Source organism: Excalfactoria chinensis, chromosome 2, assembly GCF_039878825.1.
Source record: "Excalfactoria chinensis isolate bCotChi1 chromosome 2, bCotChi1.hap2, whole genome shotgun sequence".
In the NCBI taxonomy this organism is placed as follows: domain Eukaryota; kingdom Metazoa; phylum Chordata; class Aves; order Galliformes; family Phasianidae; genus Excalfactoria; species Excalfactoria chinensis.
This window is the reverse complement of record NC_092826.1, coordinates 140,332,433-140,354,682: the sequence shown is the minus strand read 5'-3', so window position 1 is coordinate 140,354,682 and position 22,250 is coordinate 140,332,433. Positions and strand designations below refer to the sequence as shown.

The 22,250-nt window shown below is 40.2% G+C and overlaps 1 protein-coding gene across 14 annotated transcripts in view; it reads left to right on the top strand.

Annotated features, from left to right (window-relative positions):
* Positions 1-22,250, top strand: part of ADCYAP1R1 (ADCYAP receptor type I) — a 125,435-nt gene that overhangs the window by 75,930 nt on the left and 27,255 nt on the right. For all 14 annotated transcript variants that reach the window (XM_072329949.1, XM_072329944.1, XM_072329942.1 and 11 more), the window contains exons 5-11: positions 9,945-9,980; positions 10,597-10,638; positions 12,012-12,115; positions 12,623-12,720; positions 13,173-13,305; positions 15,112-15,265; positions 18,680-18,740. In XM_072329949.1, coding sequence (XP_072186050.1) covers positions 9,945-9,980; positions 10,597-10,638; positions 12,012-12,115; positions 12,623-12,720; positions 13,173-13,305; positions 15,112-15,265; positions 18,680-18,740 — 628 coding nt within the window. The remainder of the gene's footprint in view (positions 1-9,944; positions 9,981-10,596; positions 10,639-12,011; positions 12,116-12,622; positions 12,721-13,172; positions 13,306-15,111; positions 15,266-18,679; positions 18,741-22,250) is intronic.

Sequence of the window (22,250 nt, the reverse complement as noted above, 5' to 3'; positions counted from 1 at the left end):
ATCATTACAGTATTCTCTGGCTGCTGCTGTGTTTCTAGAATATGTAAGTAGGATAAACACTGACCCCAGTGCCCATTAAGTGTATATTCATTATTAATTAAGCAGTTTTTAGGTGATCAAAAATCACTTTTACAAACGGTAACCATAATTTTGATTTATGTGTTAAAAATGTTTGTCTTATGAAGCACTGGAGCACCTGTAGGCACATCTGCTTGGATAAAATAGGGGAACCACATGCATCAGCATTAATTTTAAAGAGTGGGGGGAAAGTTACCTCACTTGGCTTTGGAAATCTGAAAATTATATGTCTAAATCTGAACTGGTCACATGGACTTCTGTTTTAGTGAGGGAAGTGTCAGAATCATAGGATATCTCAAGTTGGAAAGACCTATAAGGAGCATCGAGTCCAGCTTCTGATAGGAAATCATAGAAGGTATTTCCTCTGACCTGTGTCAAATTCATGTCTTGAGATGAGTGAAGTCACTGCAGAAGCCTCTTTGGTTGCTGAATTTCTGAAAGGAATTTGGCTGTCTGGACTTGGGCTGATTTCTGCTTTCAATAAGATGAACAAGAAAATGGACTTCAAAATAAAAACTAACTGATGAAACTCCACTCATCATCCTCAGAGGTGCTTTGTTGAAGAACGGTTCAGTGGATCTAGCTGAAAAGACCACCTTTTTGCTGTTGAGGGTTTGAAAATATACTCAGCTATGACCTTCATTGCACTTGGACTGAGGACTGACTGATACAGAAAGCCTAAAGCTAAGGTCTTGTGGAAAAATCCCATGATACATAAATCTCGTGACCCATCCTGTTAACATTTCATTTCAGTTCTCCTTCAAAATCATGAGGATGTTTTTATTTCCTTTCTCATTGTGAACTAAAGAATTGTTCTACAAATCTCTCCACCTGAAAAAGTCATAGTATCTCCTCAATTTTTTCCAGTGTGGTAGGTTAAAGATTTACAGTGGTTTCTGTCCTGGAGGATTCCTAAATATTGGAGGGTTTTTTGTTTGTTGGTTTGTGTTCGGTTGCTTGTTTTCTTTTATGTTCTTCTTTTTTCTTTTCAAAATCCGTTTCTTCCATCAGTTCACAGTTTAATTTTCATTAGAAGCAATAACTTCCATCAAAAATTGTCTTTTCTTCAGCTCCTTCCAAGAGCTAACCCCAGAGAAAACCTCTCCAGCAACAGAGGACGTTTAAAGGTATCTTTGCAATTCAAAAAGGAAAACAAATTGGGACAAGCCGTGATGTGTAGTTGTCCACACTCCCAACTAGAAAATCACGTGTTTTATTCTCTTCCTTCCTGTGTTTATTTTTTCAGGAAGTGGTGATGTGTCTGGCAAAGGAAAATCACAGATGCCAACGCTTTTCATTCATTGCCCTGCACAGCTGAGAAATTCTAGAGTGATAAAACCTGTACTCAAAAGGGCCACTGAAAGAAACCCAATAGACAGATCAAAAATGAGCATATAAAAATATGCTAAAAAGGTCTCTGATTTGCAGTAAAATTTAATACAAATGGTAATAGGCAGTTTCTGGTCATTACTGTGTTCTTCACATTGAGAAGTTGCCTTCATTTCAAAATCCAAATGAGAAATATGATTAGCTCCTATAGAATCTTCCAGCTGTAGGATTAGGACTAGAGGGAATGGCTTCAAGCTGTGTCAGGGGAGGTTCAGGCTGGATATTAGGAAACAATGCTGCTCTGAAAGAGCGGTCAGGCAGTGGAATGGGCTGCCCAGGGAGGTGGTGGAGTCACCAACCCTGGAGATGTTCAAGGAATGTTTGGACGTTGTGTTGAGAGACATGGATTAGTGAGAACTATTGGTGATGGGTGGATGGTTGGACTGGATGATCTTGTAGGTCTTTTCCAACTTTGGTGATTCTGTGATTCTGTACGGACTGTTCATCCAGTGCTCAGTCTAGGACATGAAATCCTGTTTTTATGTTTCTGAATCCAAATGTTTGCTGGGCTTCCTGCTGCTCTGCCAGTCATGAATCTTCATGGTCAGCAACCAAGCTTTATTGTCTCTGAGACAGAGCTGAAAATAGCCCATTACTGATCCCATTAAAAGCACTGAGAGCCACTCAACTACTTTGCCACTAGAACACCAACCCTGATATATTCTGCACTAGATGTATCACATGGGATTTATGAATGTGAGGTTAATTGGATTTGGTAAGCCGTCCATGGCTCTTTTCTCCTGCCTGAGTTTGGATGCTATCTCTAATCAAACAAAACAAGATGACAAGACAAGGGTTAATGAGAGGGGCAGCGGTACTAAATGTGCAAATGTGGGTAGTGATTCTTTGTCACTTCTGGGGAAGTCATCCTGGAGTGCTGACGACATGTGGTACATAACTCCCAAACAGGGTGAAAGGACATGAAAATTTGTTGTTCAGAGTCTTTGCAAATCAGTCGCTATTAATTTGGCCTCTTTGCTGGTGTATTTTTACATAAAGAAAAAGGTAATTTTTAAAAGATCAGAGGCCTTCTAAACAGCCAAATGTATCTGGAAAGATCCTGCGCTCATTTTCTACTGAAGGAGATGATGGAGGGTTTGTTTGATACTGGCTGAAATTAATGTTGGCATTGCAGCTGCCTGAAATTGGAAATCGTGTTTGCCTGTCAAATGGCCAAGGGAAAAGATCAATGCAAAGGTCGAGATTTTCTGTTCAAATATATCTCACCCCTGGTGGGTGTTTTAGCATCCTCCTTGAAAACCAGGGCAGGGAAGCCACCAGCAGCAGGAAGCATTCTGTTTTAAAGAGAAGGGCCATCCCATAGCATGTCCATCTTAGGAATAAAAGTTGTATATGTGTTATTGTTGCTCCAAGTCCCCAATGTTGGAAAGAGTTACAGGAGACTTATCAAGTGGAGATGTTACAAACTCCCTTTCCTGAGTTAGTAGTGCTTACTAGTCGGCAAGTTCTTTCCTGTTAATTTCTTATTCCTATTAACTGTTGGGCTTCCCATGGGCAGTAAAGCCATGGAATGACATCACCTTCTCCAAACTGAGGAGGCCGTTCTATGATATGATGGGAAGCTCTACTCTAAAGGGTAACCCTTAACCGTAACCCAAAATTCAAACTCTTAACCCTAACCCAAACTGGTAACACTTAACCCTAACCCAAAATGCTATAACCATAACCCTTAACCATACCTAAAAGGGTAACATTAAGCATGTCTAGTCTGCCACAGAATAACAAAGTCTGTCTGCAGTGCAGGTAATACTGCCAATGCAGGTATTGACATCAGAGAATACTGACTGTATGTTATGTTTCCAGTCTGCTAGTTAAGGTTTAGTGAATACTGTCTTTTAACAGGGGAATTACAATTTTGGCCTTTCCCACCAAATTGTGGGGACAGAGAGTTCTGTGTCTCTGATATTCACTGAACAAGTTCAATAGCAACAATTGCTCTAAATTCTTCTGATCAATTCAGCTAAATATCAAGTCCTTGGTCCGAGGCAAGACAACATCCCGTGGTTACCAGGGGAAAGCTGTAACACAATTCAAGACCTTTGCCAATGTTATCTGAGAGCTAATTGGCTCTGGAGAATTAAAAAGCGGGGCTGCTCTGGAATGTATCCAAGGATGGAACAAGATGAGAGCTGCTAAGCAGTTTGGAGAACACTTAGATGTGTAAAAGATAATACACTGAATTATCACCGTTGGTGCAAAATGGGCAGCTGCTTCAACCTTAACCAGTAGCCTCCACTCTTGCTGTTTCTCCTCTTGACTCAAATAATTAAGGAAGGAATTCCATCTGATTGCAAGGCTTTAGGTGAGATGGGCTCACATTCACTCTTGCCTTTAAGCAAGTGCTTGAGTATGCTTTCTTCTCTGAGACCTCTCTCACAACTGATAATCTGCCTTGGACAAGGTCCTCTTTTCTTTGATTCTTGCTTAAATAGCATCTGCTTTTCTCTGAAATATGACCCATGTCCTTCCCTGAGCTAAGCCTCTTTGATAGCATTTGCGTTGACCTCACACGCTGATGGATGATCCTCTGACAGCCAGCCTGGTAGGAAGGATGCACTTCATGTTTAAATGATGCCTAGTAGTTGCTATGGTGACCTCAGTCCACTGTCAGTTTTGTAGCCTTTGATAAAGAAAGGGAAGAACAGGGTCTTAATATCCCTTACATGTTATTGGTCATATCTATGCATAAGCGCTGCCACAGCCAGACCTTTATATTATCCATAGATAGACCTCATAGAAGACCTCATTGGCCTTCTCTCATGATCTCCGGCCGTAGTGCCCTGGTTCTTCTCACCAGCTTTCCATGAAACCACATGCCTTTATAGAGCATAGGACATGAGGGTTTGTATATCAGCTCCACCTTAGTCTTCACTGCAGTGTTTTTAACAAGCCTCCTGTGAGCAAAGAGGATGCAGAAAGTTTGATCTCCTTAATTGTTCTCTTCTCCCTCGGACAGGATAAAGGCAGTATACAGTAAATATTGAGTGAACTAATGACTTAAAATGTAGTTTAAAGTGTTGTCAGTGGGGTGTGAGGCTAGAGACAATAATAAGGGGCTAAGTATTTAGCCTAGGGAAAAAGTATGGGATCCTCCTAAGTTCTCTCACTCTGAACCTTGTCCTTGTCTGGCTGCCACTCTACAGATGTACAGAGCTGATCCTGACTGCTGCTCTGCTGGCTGGCTGAGCAGATTGCTGGTGTAGGGGAGTGGCATGCAGCAATGGGGAAAGGGCTCCATGTGTGTGCTGGATGGGAGCAGGATGGCTGGTGCATTGATTTCATGTATCTTAATTAAATGTTAATGTTAATCAGTGCTACAGAAAACAGGGAAAAATTACATCCTTGCCTAGCTAGCTCATGATTTACAGATCTGGATATGATGATGACAAGTGATCTGGGGAAACGTTTTCCATCACCCACACCTCCAACAAATGATGCTGAGGTGAGAACAGAAGGTTAAAGTGTGAGCAAGATGTTTTAGGACAGAATGGTTTGTTAAGCCTTTTGTTCCCCTTCTTGGGCTAATAATGGGCGAATGCTGAAATAAAAGGGTTAAATGCGAGTTGTTGTGCTCAGATAAACAAATCTATGGGAGATAAAGCAGTTGCCATGCCAGCTGACACTGAAAGCAGCCAGCACTAAGTTGGCATGTAGGAGCTGATCTAAAAGACTGCACAGAACTCTGAAGCTCATCGTACGCAGCTCACTTCTTGGCTTTCACTTTGCCAGCCCTGCTCCCTTCAAAACAGAAGCAACAATTCCTTGCATTACATTTCTCACCCTGACTGGAAGATTGGGAGAAGGTATCTGCTCTTTCTAAGGCTTAGCAAATACAAAACAAGGAAAAAAGATATGATATATATGCAGGAAATGGGCATGAAAGTACTGGGTCTTCCCTACTATGTGTAGTTCTTGGTGAGCCCTTTACATTTATTTTATTTTATTTTATTTTATTTTATTTTATTTTATTTTATTTTATTTTATTTTATTTTATTTTATTTTATTTTATTTTGCTTTATTTTATTCAATTTTATCTCCTCATGTTGAAAGTAGAAATCAGCAGTATTTTCTGTTCGATTTCTCTGGTCAGTTTTTGGGACTGACAGTTCCTCATTCTGGTACATCTTCTTTAATGCCTCTAAGTAGTGCTGCAAGTAACACCTAATTAATAATGACAGCTCAAGTACTAATGGAAAATTTGCATTCTCAACGAATGAATTTCCTATTCAAGCTGGTCAAATAGTGAATAACACTATCTGTCAAGGCACTGGACAGCCATCCTTTGTCAAGAATAGCATTAGCTTCCTCAGGAGTCTTATTGACAAATGCAGGCAATTATTGATTTAAAAATGGTTTTCTAAGATATTGTTTAATGGCTACCGTTGGCTCTCTGCAGTCTGTACTGTGCTGTTATTTAACTGTATGCAAGGAGCACAGGCCTTGAAGAAAGTAACGTATATAAGCCTGAAGTTAAAATACTGAAAAACAGGCTAATAGTCAAAATGCAACTGAAAAGGGTGTTTTACTTATACTTCAGTTCTAGGAGAGAAATATAATTCATCCAGCCTGCTTTACAATCGCGTCAATAGACTTCCCCTTTTACATCGCTCAGTCCTAATGAACCACTTTCTCATTGTCTGCATCCCAAGGGAAAAGTGTTATAAGAACTTGTGTGACGGCTCACCCAGCAAGGTGCCCTATGTTTTTCCCCATTACATTGCTGACACCAGAGCAAATTTACTCAAGACTTCTGGAGACAGAAAAGAAAAAAGATAGAACATCAGAGTAGAATTGAGAAACTCAGCCTACAGTCTTTATACAGCCCCAGATCAGTGAGCTCAAGGAGGTTGTGGATGCCCCATCCATGGAGGCATTCAAGGCCAGGCTGGATGTGGCTCTGGGTAACCTGGTCTGGTTGTTGGTAACCTGAACATAGCAGGAGGCTGGAACTGGATGAGCACTGTGGGCCTTTGCAACCCAGGGCATTCTATGGTTCTATGTTAAATGTTAAGCACAGAAATATTCCAAATAAAGCCCATCACACTCTTCATACCTGTGAGTAGCCATACCCATTGGTATGGTGATGTGAACAGTTGTATTCTGGTGGTGGGTGATTCAATGGGCAGTGTCAGAGAGAAAGGCAGGACCAGCACACATAAATCTGAAGCCCCATGGTGGCTGTATGCTCCCTCACTGCATAGTTTTTATACATATATATGTATACATATAAGCAGGTATAATTTTATATGTCTGCATGTTATCTCTCCACTCATTAGGTAGACGTTGACTTTTCACTGTAATTCAGACCATAATGTTTAATGTAAATCAAATTGACATTCCTGTGGAGCAGCTTATTAGTGAGAATTAGTTTGATGGATCAAGCTTGAAAGCCTGTGTAGTAAAAGGTTATACTGGAACATTCCTCAGTGCATTAGCAAGGACTCAGACATAGACAAATATGTTAATAAATGGCAAGCTTGCTCCTATAGCACTCAGAAAGTGAGCATCATTGCAAATGTGAATCCCTTCATGTTGCCCAAACACAGTTAAAATGCAATAACAATCTGGCTGTAGAGAAAATGGTTAATATAAAAAGCCTCTTCATTTCAAAAAGTGACATTAACATAATGTTCCATCGGTACTGAGGTCATGGCATTAAAAATGAATTAAAATTGGTTATTCTGCCATCGCTGCAGCCAACCGTGGCCTGTATTAAGAGTCAAATAGCAGCAGAATTTATTTCCTGCTTTTTAGGCTACTGGGAAGAGCAAACACTAAACCCAACATTCATTCATTTCATTTATACCTATCTATCTATCTATCTATCTATCTATCTATCTATCTATCTATCTATCTATCTATCCATCTATATCTATCTATCGAACTATCGAACTATCTATCTATCTATCTATCTATCTATCTATCTATCTATCTTTCTATCTATCTATCTATCTATCTTTCTATCTATCTGTCTATCTGTCTATCTATCTATCTATCTGTCTATCTGTCTATCTATCTATCTATCTGTCTGTCTGTCTATCTATCTATCTATCTTTCTATCTATCTATCTATCTATCTATCTATCTATCTATCTATCTATCTATCTATCTATCTATCTATCTGTCCGTCCGTCCGTCCGTCTGTCTGTATGTCTGTCTGTCTGTTCATCCATCCATCCATCCATCCATCCATCCATCCATCCATCCATCCATCCATCCATCCATCCATCCATCCATCCATATATTTATTCAGAACCATCTGTGTAACATGTCAAGATACCAGGAACACTGGGCTTCAATCTACTTAACAATTCTCCTCTAGCAAGAACACTGTAAAATTCGTAGCATCACATCATAGTTTCTAAGTCACTCTGCAGCACTGGAAGGCTACAGTCACATTTTTGTGAGTCAGAGGGCTCTTTGGAGGTATTGGGTTTGGTTGGTTTTTTTGCATCTTTTTCTTATCCTTCTTCTATAGGTCATCAAAGGATCCAAGCTTTTAGATGAGGTGACGTCCTGTAAGAAACAAATTCCATTGTGAGCTATTAACTTATTAAAGGATAGACGTGGACAGTGATCCAGGAACAGTGTCTTGCACTTTAATACTTCACCCAGTAAAACCATAGGCAAAAATTCCCAGGGGATATCCTGAAGCTGGTCATCTCCATTCAGATTTTAGCAGCATAGACGTATGGCTGAGCCAATCATTCTTAATAAATCTGATTTAGTTGGCTTAGGAGAGACACAGCTCTGTCCAAATATTCTGCAGAGGCGTCTCTGCTGTTCTGCCCAAAACCTTGAGCAGAGTCGTGGTTTGTCTGCAGCATCTGTGTGATGCAGCAGGTTAAACGAGCTTCGCTGAAAAATGCACTGATGACTTATCTTCAGTATTCATAGTATTTGAAAACATCCAAGAAATCTCATATATGTGGCATCTGGAAAGCTGCTGGAGCTGGGCAGAGCAGCCAAGAGATACAGCTCTGGGGATTAACCCTTCCGAGTAACCAGCTGCAGGATGTGTAGGTTTGCTGAAGGTCGATGCTGAATACAGCCTTTCAGGGACAAATTACAGCCTGAAAAGGGGGATGCCGGAAAAGAAGAGGCCTTAGCAAAAGCTTTATCTTTGTTTTCTAGCCTCTGGCATCATCTTCACACTAAACCACTTCATTTCCAGCTTAGATCCATAAGTATCTGTGATTTCTTTTAAAGCACAGAGAGCAATCAATGAATTCAAAACTGATAAGGGCTTTGAAAAAGAGTAAAATCTAAAATGCACTTCAGGCTGTGCAGGAAGGAGTCCCTTCACTATTTTTTTCTCCTTTGGATGCTGTCTTTCTCATTTTCAGACAGAATCAAAACTAATTTTGTATAGAATTTCACTTTTTGATGCATAGCCTCTTGCACAAATAGGTGAAGGGCCTTTGCAGTTCATGCTTAAGAAATAAATGCATGTTTGTGGTTAACAAAAAAGCTGTTATTCCAGGGGGTACACTGCTAAGCTATGTTATATATTTAACCCAATGTGGAAGCCTGTGAATGGCTGACAAGGGTTTTTCTCTGGTCTTGTTTGATCGGTGGGTGGCTGTTAGAGCTCCTGCAGGCAGCTTTAAGTCTCACTGCATGCGATGCAGCAGCACCACGCAGCGGCGCAGGGCAGCTCCTCTGCACTCAGCCTGCAGCATCCAAACCCATCAGGAATAGGGAAAGTGTGACCAGTGCAATTGGGGTTAAGTACAAAGCAGGCTGGGTGGGAGATTGCTTTGTGGTAATATCAGCTTTTTACAAGAAAAAGCATGAAAAAAAAAAAAGAAATGTAAACCCAAACTTTTAAGATTCCCCCCGTTCTGATATTTGTGTTCCTAATATGCAGATCAGCATGAATTTTGACACTTTGTCTTGGAAATATGTGGCCTATTCTTATTTCAGGACCTTTCTCCCTATTTTTTATATATATAAACATATACATATACATGTGTGTATATATATATATATATACAAAAAACAAACTGTCGTGAATAAAGAAGACAATAATGCAGTGTGATGGACTGTCGTCTGAAAACCACTTTCTATCTGTAAACATAGACTATTTAAGTTGAAAAACAAACAAAATTCTCTTGCAGTTCTTTGCTAGGATGGGAGGGAATGGCCTCAAGTCGTGCCAGAGGAGATTCAGGATGAATATTAGGAGGAATTGCTTCTCAGAAAGAGTGGTGATGCATTGGCACAGGCTGCCCAGGGAGTTGGTGGGGTCACTGTCCATGGAGGTGTTTAAGGGAAGAGTAGATGGGTACTAAGGGACATGTCTTAGTGGACAATGTTGGTTGTAGGTGGACAGCTGGACTGGAAGATCTTGGAGGTCTTTTCCAATCTTTATGATCTATAGACTCTACTGCATCCATTCGTCTTATGGGCAGCAAAGCCTCAAGATCAAATTAATTGTTTTTCTTCTCATTTCAGGTTGGGAAGTAGACAACTTGGGGCAAACTCATGCAGGTAAGGACCAGTGGTGCCAATTATCTCCTGCACAGCTCTGTTCCCATAAACCATCTGTAAAGGACTCGATAAATCTCAGATTACTGAAAAGTTATTCTGTGCAACAGTTATTACAATAATAAATACATGTAGCCCTCTGTAACACTGAGATAAAATATAAAGTAAAAATCTGATATGTTTTTAGAATTCGCTGTCATCTTAGCCTAGAAACACAAAATTAAAACCAATTGTAATTTGTTTCCATTGAAGGATGGAAATCATTTTTCATGAATTTTGTCCATACTTCAATATCTGTGGATTTCTAAAGGAATAATGCTTAACTGTTATATTTTTTTGTAATAAAATTTGTCCCACTTTGATTTACTGTCTTTTTTAGCCATGAGCTCACAGCTTTCAGTAGCAGTTTATAAACTTTATTGCTTCAATCTTGATTTAAACTTACAAATAAACCAATGTTTACTTCCTCATAAGACAGAATTAAGAATGTATTGCCTTCGGGCCTGACCCAAACAAATAAAAATCAAATGGATTCTATTCACTGACTTCCAAAGACCAGTTGGCGTCCTGATAGAAAATGCAATCCAAACAATTTCATACTGGATTTCTACTTTTATAGGTGATTACGACCTGCTGGAAAGCACAGCTGAGACTCCCCTAGGTAAGCAGCAGAGCCATGGAATCTTCCTTTTATTTTAGCTCTCTTAAAACAGTAAGCTCCAAGCTTTCTCTCCTGCCACTTAGGTATTATTTTCTAATCAGTTCTAGATGTTATTTTCTAATCAGTTCTAATGATGGTGACACATTTTCTTGAGCTTAAATTTATGAAAATATATTCATCCACTATTGAGTCTTGTGATCTAGCGAGAAAATTGGTATAAATTATACCTACCTGCTGAACAATAGTTTCACTAAGCAGTGTTGAGGAAACTCAACACCATGATTCAGTGGTTATTCTCTGTGAAGAACTGGAGATGAATGTGAAGGATTAATTTACCAAAATTTGCCAGGTAATGCAATGTAAAACGATTGCAGTGATTAAATCAGTGTATTCTGCCATGTGGATGGCAAACGTTCTCTAAAAAGAAGGTCACTGTTAGTGTCATAAGCTAATTGAGTAAATTGCTCTATGTAAAATGGCATAATCTTGGCATTAAAAAAAAAACACAAATGAAGAAACAGAAAAGTTTGTCATTTCCATCGATTCACATCATAGTCGTGCTTAAACTAAAAAATAATAGTAATAATAATAATAAAAAATAATAGCTGAATAAATGAAAACTGTTGTTTTATTTTGGAGAGGAATAAGTTCAGCCAGCAGTCCAGCTCTAAGTTTTTTAACCTGATCACTGAGCTCTGACTAAAGTAATTGTGCTTGCAGAGTTCAATGAATGAGGTGACATCCCACCTTGGTATCAAAGAAAGTGTTGGGAGATGCTTTCCTCTTCTACATCCAGCTTCTGCTTCCAATGCAGTTTGAAGCATTGTAGCAGTACAGGTGAAAGCTATTTAGTAGCTGCTCATTAAATGAGATTAGTCAAACGGGGAAATGAGAGAAAAAAGGAAAGAGGTTTTCTCCAAGCCAGTTTGGAGCCTCCTAGTAAACACACCTTTTAGAATGAGGCCATAAACTATTATTGGCATGAAGAATAAGAAGAGGAAAATCTGAAGGGGTTAATTTCCAAGCAAAGCCACAGTGGGCTTCTAAATGAAGAGACCTAATGAGTTTCTTGCTGTCAGGATAGTAGAGTCATAGAATCATAGACTAGCGGTAGTGACAGGGAAGAGGTTCCCACTCCATCCTCTGTTTTCCTGTGGAGCAACAGGTCCCTCAGAGTAGAGCCAAGGCTGGAGATACATGGGTGGGATATCTGACTGTAGGGGCCATTTAAAAGCTTTGTTAAAGCCTTTTGTGCGTACTCTGACAGTACTCCCACTGGTACTGTGGAGTTGTCTTAAGGGGACAGAGTGTACGTCCTTAGGTTTGCTTATGCAGTGTGACGTTCCCAACTGTACCTGTTGCACTTGACATAGGGGACATCAGCAGAAATTGCACTGAAGATGGCTGGTCTGAACCTTTTCCTCATTATTACGATGCCTGTGGCTTTGATGAAAATGAAACAGAGTCAGACAACCAGGTGGGTTTAATTCTTATAATTTAAAAGAAATGGGAGATGGGAGCAACTGCCTTTTGTCCAGCTTCTGGTCATGTTCTGATTATCAGATATTTATGGGCATAAATACATGAGAAAGAATACTTGTATCCTTCTTAGCTCAGTTTATGTTTTCAAAATATGAATGTTTGCTGTTGATACAGCTTGTAATGTTTAGAAGCATGAGTTATCCCCATTTCATCCCCTACTGACTAAAGAATCCCTTAGCAAACTAGAGGTTTTTTCTGCTGGTACATATAGTGGTCACAGAACTATAGACAGCTTTTGCTGGCTCACTGACACATAAACTTCATGATGTTCAGACCCACGTGTGTGCCAAACAAAGCAATGCACTAGCACACGTTGAGCCACCAGACTGAGAAATATCCACTGAGAAGTAGATGCTGCTGGTGCTTCCCCCTGCATGTTGACATGGTGAGGAAGAGGTGACCATAGCTGAGCCATTTAACATTGTGATGTTTGTCTTCCAAGGATTACTACTATCTATCCGTGAAGGCGCTGTACACAGTTGGATACAGCACGTCTCTCGTTTCTCTCACCACTGCCATGGTGATCCTGTGTCGTTTCAGGTGAGTTATGACATGAGTAGAGCAGTGCCAGTGGCTCAACAACTACTGACCACCCCATCGACCCATTGACTCCAAACAACATTTAAGCTTTTATCTCACATCTCACAGGTTATATGATAAGTGGGAAGCAGCCCTTCAGTCAGGTTGTTCCCCTTGTTGGATCCACTATGGTGGTCATATTTCAGTAGACTCTAGATGCTGTTGCAGCAACTCTCTGCATTGGGCTGGCTCTATTTTATGCTAATTTGCATGGTTTTGCAGGAAAATCCTCCTCTTGATTGCGTTTAGGGTTACTGTTATCCACTCTCTTGCCCTTCAGATGTCTCTTAGTAACTTGGAGTTCTGACTGTAGGTATAGACAGGCCTACATGCTATTTCCACAACAAGAAAGGAAGATACACATATTTTTTTCCCACCAAGGATTTTCTTCTCTTTTATTCCTTCCTCTCTAGGAAGCTTCACTGCACTCGGAACTTTATCCACATGAACCTCTTTGTTTCATTCATCCTACGTGCAATATCAGTATTCATTAAAGATGGGGTTCTTTATGCTGAGCAAGACGGCAACCACTGTTTTATCTCCACTGTAAGTAAGACCAAAATCAAACCCTTTTCCCTTATTTTCTTTTTTCCCAGTATGGAGTAACAAAAAAATGGTGAGGCAGGCAGCAGTCTGTTGACTATCAGAGTCTGAGGAGCTATTGGGAGGGAAGGTAATTGGTGGCAAACTTCCCTCCCAGTTCACAATAAAACTGTGAATGGGATAGTCCCATGTAAACAGCACTGTGTGTTAGCACAAATCTATAAGTTTCATTTTCTGGCTTTGGTTTGTTTCTCCTGGCCATGAATCTACGTAGTGAGAAATGGGAAGAGATCAGTGATGGTTTTCTTCATCTGGGAACTGAATTATTATTATTTGCTCTGAATGTTGGGAAGAGTCACCTGTAAGACATGTGAACATCCAGACACAAGAAAGTAGCCCTGAAATCAATACTAATGTTGATGTTAGTATTAAAATTGTTAATATTAGCTATGTATTTGTCTCTGAAGGGGAGTTCAGTGAGTGGTTCCATGGAGAGCAATCTCTTTCACCAATGCACTTAGCTATATATTACATATGAATCTAGAATCCATTCACATTTAAGGGTAATATTTGCTTTGACAAACTAATTCATCTGGTGTTGCAATGTTGGAATTACACTGAGTTCCCAAACTGAAATGTCCTTCATTCACCCATTTGTAACACAAATTCTCTCTGAGTCACTTCCACAAGAATATCACACCTGTGTAGTTTCTTAGCCTGTTCTTCATCATTAAAAATAGTTTCTGCTTTAAATTCTTCACTGTGTAAAATCTGAAACCATATTAGATCAGCACTTTGTTCACAACTCTCTTTTTAAAACACCATCTGCTTCTTTGTCCTAACATACTCCAAGTATAAAACATCTTATAATGAGGTCTTTAATGGCCACATCTTCAGCTGGCACAAACTGATAGAGCTTCCATAAAGCAACTCATGTTTTTCTAGTCTGGACATAATGGTTTCAAATTTGCCCCAGAGGATGGGATAGGATGGCAGTTTGGAACCAGTCTGAACTGACAGCCTCCCATTGTTCCAGACAGGAGCTCCCAGTTTATATACTAATTTTGCTGTGATGTATTGAAAAGACACTTTGGTAAGTCTAAAAGTGTCTCACTGATATGAAACACTGTCAAGATAAGCGTGTCCTACTCTCACAGAATCAGGGAACAGCTTATTTTCCACTTAAGGCCTTGACATTTTTTCCCCTTTTCCTTTGTCCATAACCATTCTTTCCCCCCAGTAAATGAACGAAAGTTTCTATCATTTTGCACAGCAAACTGCTCTGTTTTCTTTACTCTTACGTGAACACTTTCATTATCTTCCCCTAAGTGACCATACCAGAAAGTGAAATTGTCTGGTGTGCACACAGGAAGATGCATCCATCTCGATCCTGCTCAGGGCTTCCCACAATCCTCCTCCCATTTAACCGCCTTCCTTTGGTTCCTTATTGCACAACTGCATTCTTTTCTTGTCGGCACTTAACACTTGGGAGTAAGCTCCAATCTGGCAATTAAGGTCCACTGCCAACACAAACTCCCAACGAATGCAAGACATTCTCAGGCTGTCTGCTGGCCACTTCCCGCTGGTAAAATTGGCCACCTACCCTTCACAGCTTTTCCCTCTTAAGTGGCCCTTGTCATTCCTTTCATGATTTTAAAACTTTACTGTCAAAAGTGTGTAATAATAGTTCCAGCTGCATTCTTTTCCGCTAACGGATTTGGAGAGGTTGAAAGCATTTTCTCTGCTAATCTCAGGCAAAACAGCATGAAAGTAACTCATTTATTTATTTATTTCCTTGGTTCTCTGCAGGTGGAATGCAAAGCAGTGATGGTGTTTTTTCACTACTGTGTCATGTCCAACTACTTCTGGCTTTTCATTGAGGGACTGTACCTTTTCACATTACTGGTAGAAACCTTTTTCCCGGAGAGGAGGTATTTCTACTGGTACACCATTATTGGCTGGGGTAGGTGATATTCCTTGTGTGTAATGTATCTCTTTATCCTGAAGGCAGGCATGTAAATGAACTATCTAATATTCCCATATACAGATCCAAAGTGCAGGTTAAGTCTTCATTTAGTAGCACCCCTGCAGGCCAAGGTGTGCTGTGCTTATTTAGTTAGACTTGAATTGAAACCTGGAGAACACCACATCACTTACAGATGTCTAGTCCATAGTTCAGAACTGCCTTCTGAGAGGTCTGACCTTAATACCAAAGTTCTCCAGCTTAATCAAGGCTGAAATATTAAGTCTTGTCTATTCTCTAAGACTTCCTTTGTGCCTTTCTCCCACCCATTAGAGAAATTGAAAGCACATTCAAAAGGTACCCATATATGCCCCTCATACCTGGGTGGCAAATGGAAACTTGCAGTGTTGGGATGAGGTAAGGTTTGTTTCAGAAGCTCGGTTGTAAGGTGATAACCAGTCAGTTATTTTTCATGGTGGTTTCCTGGAGCTAAATTGAATCTAGTAGCATGTTAATACAAACTGTAGTTTGCAGAAGAATCCATTCATTTTAAAGATGCCCGAAGAAGGCTGAACTTCATATTTGTATTTAAACAACACTGTTTCTGTCATTACCCAGGAAAAAAAAAGCCAACACAAATTCTTGCATACAGCATACATACAACCCACGTACCTTACAGAGTTCTCTTTTGAAAAGGAATCCCCATGCTATGTGGACTTTCAAGTAACCTGCAACTTAGTAGCATTTTGCTTTGATGTTGCTTGGATTTTTTTGTTGTTTGGTTGATGTTGTCATTGCTTTTTAATTCTTGAGGCAATTGTGCCTACCCAGAAATTCCCAGCTCCTGGCAAAGACTCCCTGCAAAGGGAGCAAAGGGATGGAGAAGAAAGATTAATCAGAAATAGCAATGTCAAGACTGGGAAACTACTGATGAAGGGTTTTCAGAGTTCCCTTTGTGCTCTGCACAGATGTTTGATTACGCTACTGATGAAATATAAGGTTGTTCTCCTAGAGAACTTGGGGATGAATACATGAAAATATGATAATTAGAATACAAAATGTACATCTTTGCAAAGCAGATGCATATCAGTGGTTGAGTTACTTTAGCTGAGTCTGCACAAATTTCTTGTCTGTCAGTGATATGGGGATATTGCAATGCAGTGTATTAACTGACAAGAAAAATAATGGCCTGTAAAAAAGATCTACCCAGATGGACTCATTCTTTCATGCAGCCTCAGAATTTGCACTCGAGTTGAATACTGTAACTAAGATCTAGTTGTTCAGTTTATGGATACCACTTCATATTCAAAGCAGTATCAAATGGCGTCCATTAATAATACTAAGATAACCTCCCAACATGGGCTGTCTTATTATTTTCAAGTACAGTATTTTGTTATTCCCTGAATATTTCAAGTTGGGTAATGGTTTCACAGACACAGAAGGAGCAATTGGTGCTTTGCAAGAACAGAAGCTCTCCCAGACTCTGGATTCATGTTTTGAACCCTTATAGGGCAAAAAAAGGCCCCCTGGCTTATAGCTGTTAGGAAATTGGTTGCATTGAAGCAGCAATAGGTAGCAGCTCAGCATTTTGCAGCATCTGGATGTTTATCTGTTTCTCCAAATGTGCTGAGCATGTCAGTGTCCATGTGTAATTAATGAGAACTACATACAGTTGCATTGATCCAGTTTTGCCCTCTTAAATATGCAAGGTGCTGGTAAGCACACTGGATAGTTTGCTGGATGGAGAGGGCTGGACAGACAGAAGATTCCTCCAGGGATTTCTCCTAATGCTTGCTCCATATTGAGAGCAGAAATGCAGTCAGCAATAACAGCTCTTTCCTGCAACCCTTTGAGTTTCTCTGTTTTTTGAGACCTTGAGTTTAATTCTGTTGTCCTGTCCATCTTTAGACTTGGAAATCAGTTTCTACCAACAAAATATCTGTAGGGCAAATAGTTACGTATTTTGTGGCATGTCAGGATCGTGCTTGATATTTAAAGAATTTTTTTATTACTATGATGCATCCAGGTGCACAAAGACCTTAATGTTTTCCAGGTATTCTCATGTGAGAAAAGCGGGCATCAATTTAAATTACAACACGCATGATTTCCTCAATCCGAAGCCTATCATTTCATTTCTTCTCATCATTTTCTTTTCCAGTATTTCCATGTACACTTTGTGACAGAAGGAAGGCCTCATCTGTCACTGAGGTCTAACAGGGATATTGTTATGTCTTAGAGTGGGAATATGAGATTTGACAAAGGCTCGCTTAAGCGGATCCAGCCGAACGACTAATTAACGTGACATCAATGCAGCTTTATGAAATGTATAAAGCATAATTGTTCCTGTCAACTCACGGCAGTCTCTTTCACGGCTGTGTGCTGGAATTACCAAGGTCTTTTTGTTGAATTTGCTTATTGGCTCTTTATCTTTCCAGCGGTACCTCAGTAAATGAACACTTTCTAGCAGTACCTCCGTAGACGCAGACATTTTTCCAGTCAACGATTTTCTTTTGCCATAAAAGACAGAAACAATTCACGCAGAGTTTTCCTGCAAGAAAACATTAAGTATTTAAAGTATTTCCACTGAATAAACACAGACATTGTCCTTTCAGATGGGAAAATGAATCCAGGCTCCTCAGTGGATTTTTGTATTTTAATGTATATTTTAAAGATGAGAGAAAAGGTAGAAAGGAAACGCTCTTGTTCCCAAGGTTTGGTTTTGTTTTGCTTTGGTGTTTGGTTTTGTTTTGCTTTGTTGTTTGGTTTTGTTTTGCTTTGTTGTTTGGTTTTGTTTTGCTTTGTTGTTTGGTTTTGTTTTGCTTTGTTGTTTGGTTTTTTATTGTTTGTTCTTAGTTTTTTTATTTTATTTTATTCTCATTCAGGAAGAAAAAAGAAGTAAAATTCCTGTGAATAAGGGAAAACTGCCCTCTACTGATTCCTACTGAAAGTAAAGCAGACATCTCTTATTTATAATAACAGGGAAAATGCAACATACGCCACTCATTTACAACAACAGCACACAGGAATACGAAGAATACAGAAATACAATTACAGCATCTGCCACGCTGCAATCATTGCAGGATTACAGGAGCTCTAGACACGAAAGCTGATGTCACTGCTTTTGTTTTGCATCGGTTACATGTAATTGTTGAAGCATCAGAATGCAAGACATGAGCCTTGAGCAATAATGATCTGAACCAACATTTGTCTTTTCTGTTACCAACTTTCAAGGCTCACCTGTCCTCTGACTGGGGCAGATGTTTCTAGAGCTCTGAATGACTGCAGTGGGTTGTGTTGTTTGGTGTGTGAGTGACCTCAGGGAGTAAAACCTTAGTGGAGCAGCTGCTAAGAGGTGCTCTGTGAGTACTGGCTGTTTCTGGGCTGATAATGACATCACTGTCTTGTCTTCTGCAGGCACCCCGACAATTTGTGTCACTGTCTGGGCAGTGCTGAGGCTTCACTTTGATGATACTGGGTATGTATCATGGTGTGAGCATGCGTTTCAGGACAGGGACAAAGGGGAAATGGATGTCTAGTGATCAAAGCACACACACACAATAAAAGCTGAGTGGTGCTGTTGACGTGCTAGAGGGAAGGGATGCCATTCAGAGGGACCTGGACAGGTTGTAGACGTGGGCCCATGCTGACCTTGTAAAGTTCAACAAGGCCAACTGCAGGGTCAGAGCAATCCCAAGCACAGATACAGGTTGAGAGCAGCCCTGAGGAGGATATCGGAGTGTTTGTTGATGGAAAGTTCAGCATGATCTAGCAAAGTGATTTTCCAACCCAGAAAATAAACTGTATGCCAGGTTGAAATGTGGTCACACAGCAGGTTGAGGGAGGTGATTCTCCCCCTCTGCTCTGATGAGACCCCACCTAGAGTACTGTGTCCAATTCTGGAGCCCCCAAAACAAGAAGGACATGAAGCTGTAGGAGCAGGTCCAGAGGAGGGTCACAGAGATGATCAGAGGGCTGGAGGACCTCTCCTGCAGGGATAGAGTGAGGGAGCTGGGGCTGTTCAGCCTGGATAAGAGAAGGCTCCAAGGAGAGTTTCCAGTACCCGAAGAGTCCTACAGGAGGTGACTTTTCATAGGGAAGTATAGTGATAGGACAAGGGAAAATGGTTTTCTACAAAGATCTTGCATTCTTTGCTAAAGAACCCAAAAGAAGATTTGTTCATAGAGATGGTCTTGTTCATCCAGGTAACCATTAGACTGACTGGTATGACAGAGCAACAGGCATATGTGATAGGAAGGTGTGCACATTAAAAATACCAAAGGATCCATGTTTCTTTTTGTGACAGCTGCGTTTGGAATTGGTCACACTGTAGGAAAAATGCTGCTGAGTGAGGGATTTTGAACAACATTTGGAAAATCCAGTCATGGTCCTTGATCTATGTGAATGATGTCATTACTCACCCAGGTCCCACTTACAATAGATTTAGGCTTGTATTTAAAGTTCTCCTTTTATTAGAGATACTTGGAACCAAAATTTACACAACGCTTGCTATTCTGCCAGGTTGTTTTTCATCCTTGTCCTATCTTGCTCCTTTTGGAATACACATAAGGTCCTTCCTCTACTGGGGATACCAGTGCTTTGTCCCAGTGTTCTCTTTTGACATCAGGACTAATTAAATTGTTTATTTCCTTGAAAAACAAGCCAGAAACCCGTATTGTGCCATTATGATTACAGCAGAGATCCTAGATGCATTAATTTCCTTCAGAGCTCAACAGTCCTTGTGTTTTGCACATAGGGGGAATGTCTCACATAAGGAAATGAAGAAAAAGAGAAAAAAAACACCCTTTCCTCTTAGTTACAGAAGCTGTTTAGCATGCAGCACGTCAAGTCCGATTCTAGCTGAGCGTCTCAGTGGTTACTTCTTAAAAATCAGCAAGCATTGTTCTGGAGGAGGGGGAAAAGCCAGCACAAGCCTGAAAACATTGCAGAAATTAGTGAGCTGGGAAAACAGTGAAAAAGGCACAGGCTGAAATACAGGCTGAGTTTCCTTCTGCTTGCTCCTTATGAAACTGGCAGAGCTCCCTCGATTTCAGCTTGTGATTCACATCATTGTAAGTGACAAGTCTGTGGAGATAAATGCAACTGTCTGTTTATCCAGATGCAGTGCTACTGAATTAAATGGAGTCATTCCAGATGTACACCAGAGATGTAACAGAGATGGGATTCTAGCCTTTCCAAATGGAAACCACGTCCCTCTCTCATCTCACTGGCTCTCTTTCTGCCATCCATCCTGAAAAACAGTCCTCTGTGCCTGATCTTCACTGTAGCAGTGCATTAGTAATGAAATTTTCCTTGTGTTTTCTTATCAGAAGATGGTGTTTTTTTCCACCACATCCATCTTATAGATGTCATGTGGGATGGACCAAAAATTTCTTTAATAAAGCCCTTGTGTGAGCATGAGCAGGTTCACTGTTGACATCTGCAACGTAGACATTGACAACTTAGTTTGCCATGTAGACATCTGTCATAGTCTATAGAAGAGTCAGTCTAGAGAAGAAAGGCATTCCAAAGAGAAAATATATCACTATGGAGCACTCATTTAAAACACAGCAGTGGAAAAGAAAAGAAGAAAAAATACCCACCCTCCAAGTGCCTCCTTGTCTCAGGTGGAGTCTGAGCTACTCAGTTGGCCTGGAGATGTCTTCAACAGATGACTGAAATAAGAACAACTGAGTCCAGCCTCCGTAATTCCACATTTCTAGTGAGACAAATTGGCATATGTTAATGCCTGTTTATAAAAACAGAATATCAGAATTTGCCCAGATTCTTCCAGAATTGTTTGACTTGATAAAAACTTTCAGGTTGCATTAATATACATCCTGGAGAGGCTGAGATTTTCAAATAGTGAGGGATTTTTGAGGAGAAGCCACCTGACCTAGAAATGCATACAGGGAGTTTCAAAAGTAGATACTGAATTTAGGTACTTTTATTCTAGGGAATGCAACTGTTGATAGCTTTAAAGAAACTTATTTCCAGACTGGGTTCACTCTGAACATCAGTCCCCTTTGAGATACTTAAGTGGGGCATCAAAAGTGAGATAACTCAGAAATGCTGCTTTGAAAATCTCAACCCTCCGTCCCTTAGATTTTAGGGAGCCTTTAATATTTTAGTCTTTGGGCAGAGAGAAAAGTATGTCATTTTGTGCACAGTGAACATCCATCTCCACATTTGCTTCCTTCTCTGTTGTATTAGACTTGCATGGACACTCAAAATGTAACGTGACAGGCCCTCCCCTGCTCGGTCATGCATATGTAGATGGGGTCACGTATATGTAGAAGAGGTCATGCATATGTACAAGAGGTGTAAATGAAATAGGAAACTTATATAAGAGACTCACCCAATCTAATATACGCCATTTTACCACTCACCAAATTGGTGTAAGGACCAGTGTGTAATTTGGCCAGGGGCCGTCAAAGGCACATTACCGAGGGACGTGACTCTTAAGGTTACCTGATTAAGGTAACACTTCTCCTGTGTTCTATCAGATTTGTACCTACTGTTTGTTTTATGAGAATCTATAGAGGTTGCATTCGTCAATTCAACTGAAACTTCTAAACCAGACATAGGTCAGCTCCTTGGACTTTCTTTAACTTGGAATTTGAGCTCTGCTGCCTCATGCTTAAAGCTGTGTATAGTTTTGTTTAGAGTACAGGTTTTTGCTTCCTCCCCCTTCTCCCCTTCCACATGCCACCAGACTACCATTCGAATTACACAAAAGTTGTGTTAAGCTCTCATAGGATCAGCAGTGTTTTATTCTAAATGGTTACTTGGCACCTGACAAATGTACCATGACAACCACTGCTGGGACTTCTGGCTGTTGTCCCAGTGGGAGGGAAGGAAACCATCCTTCTCAGAACTGCAGGTACAAAAAAGGCATTTTTCTGTGTTTTTATGTTTTCCAGAAGGGAAACAGGAGAGGAACAAAGCAGAGACAAATAAAATATGTTTCTTTAACTGGCAATCAAAA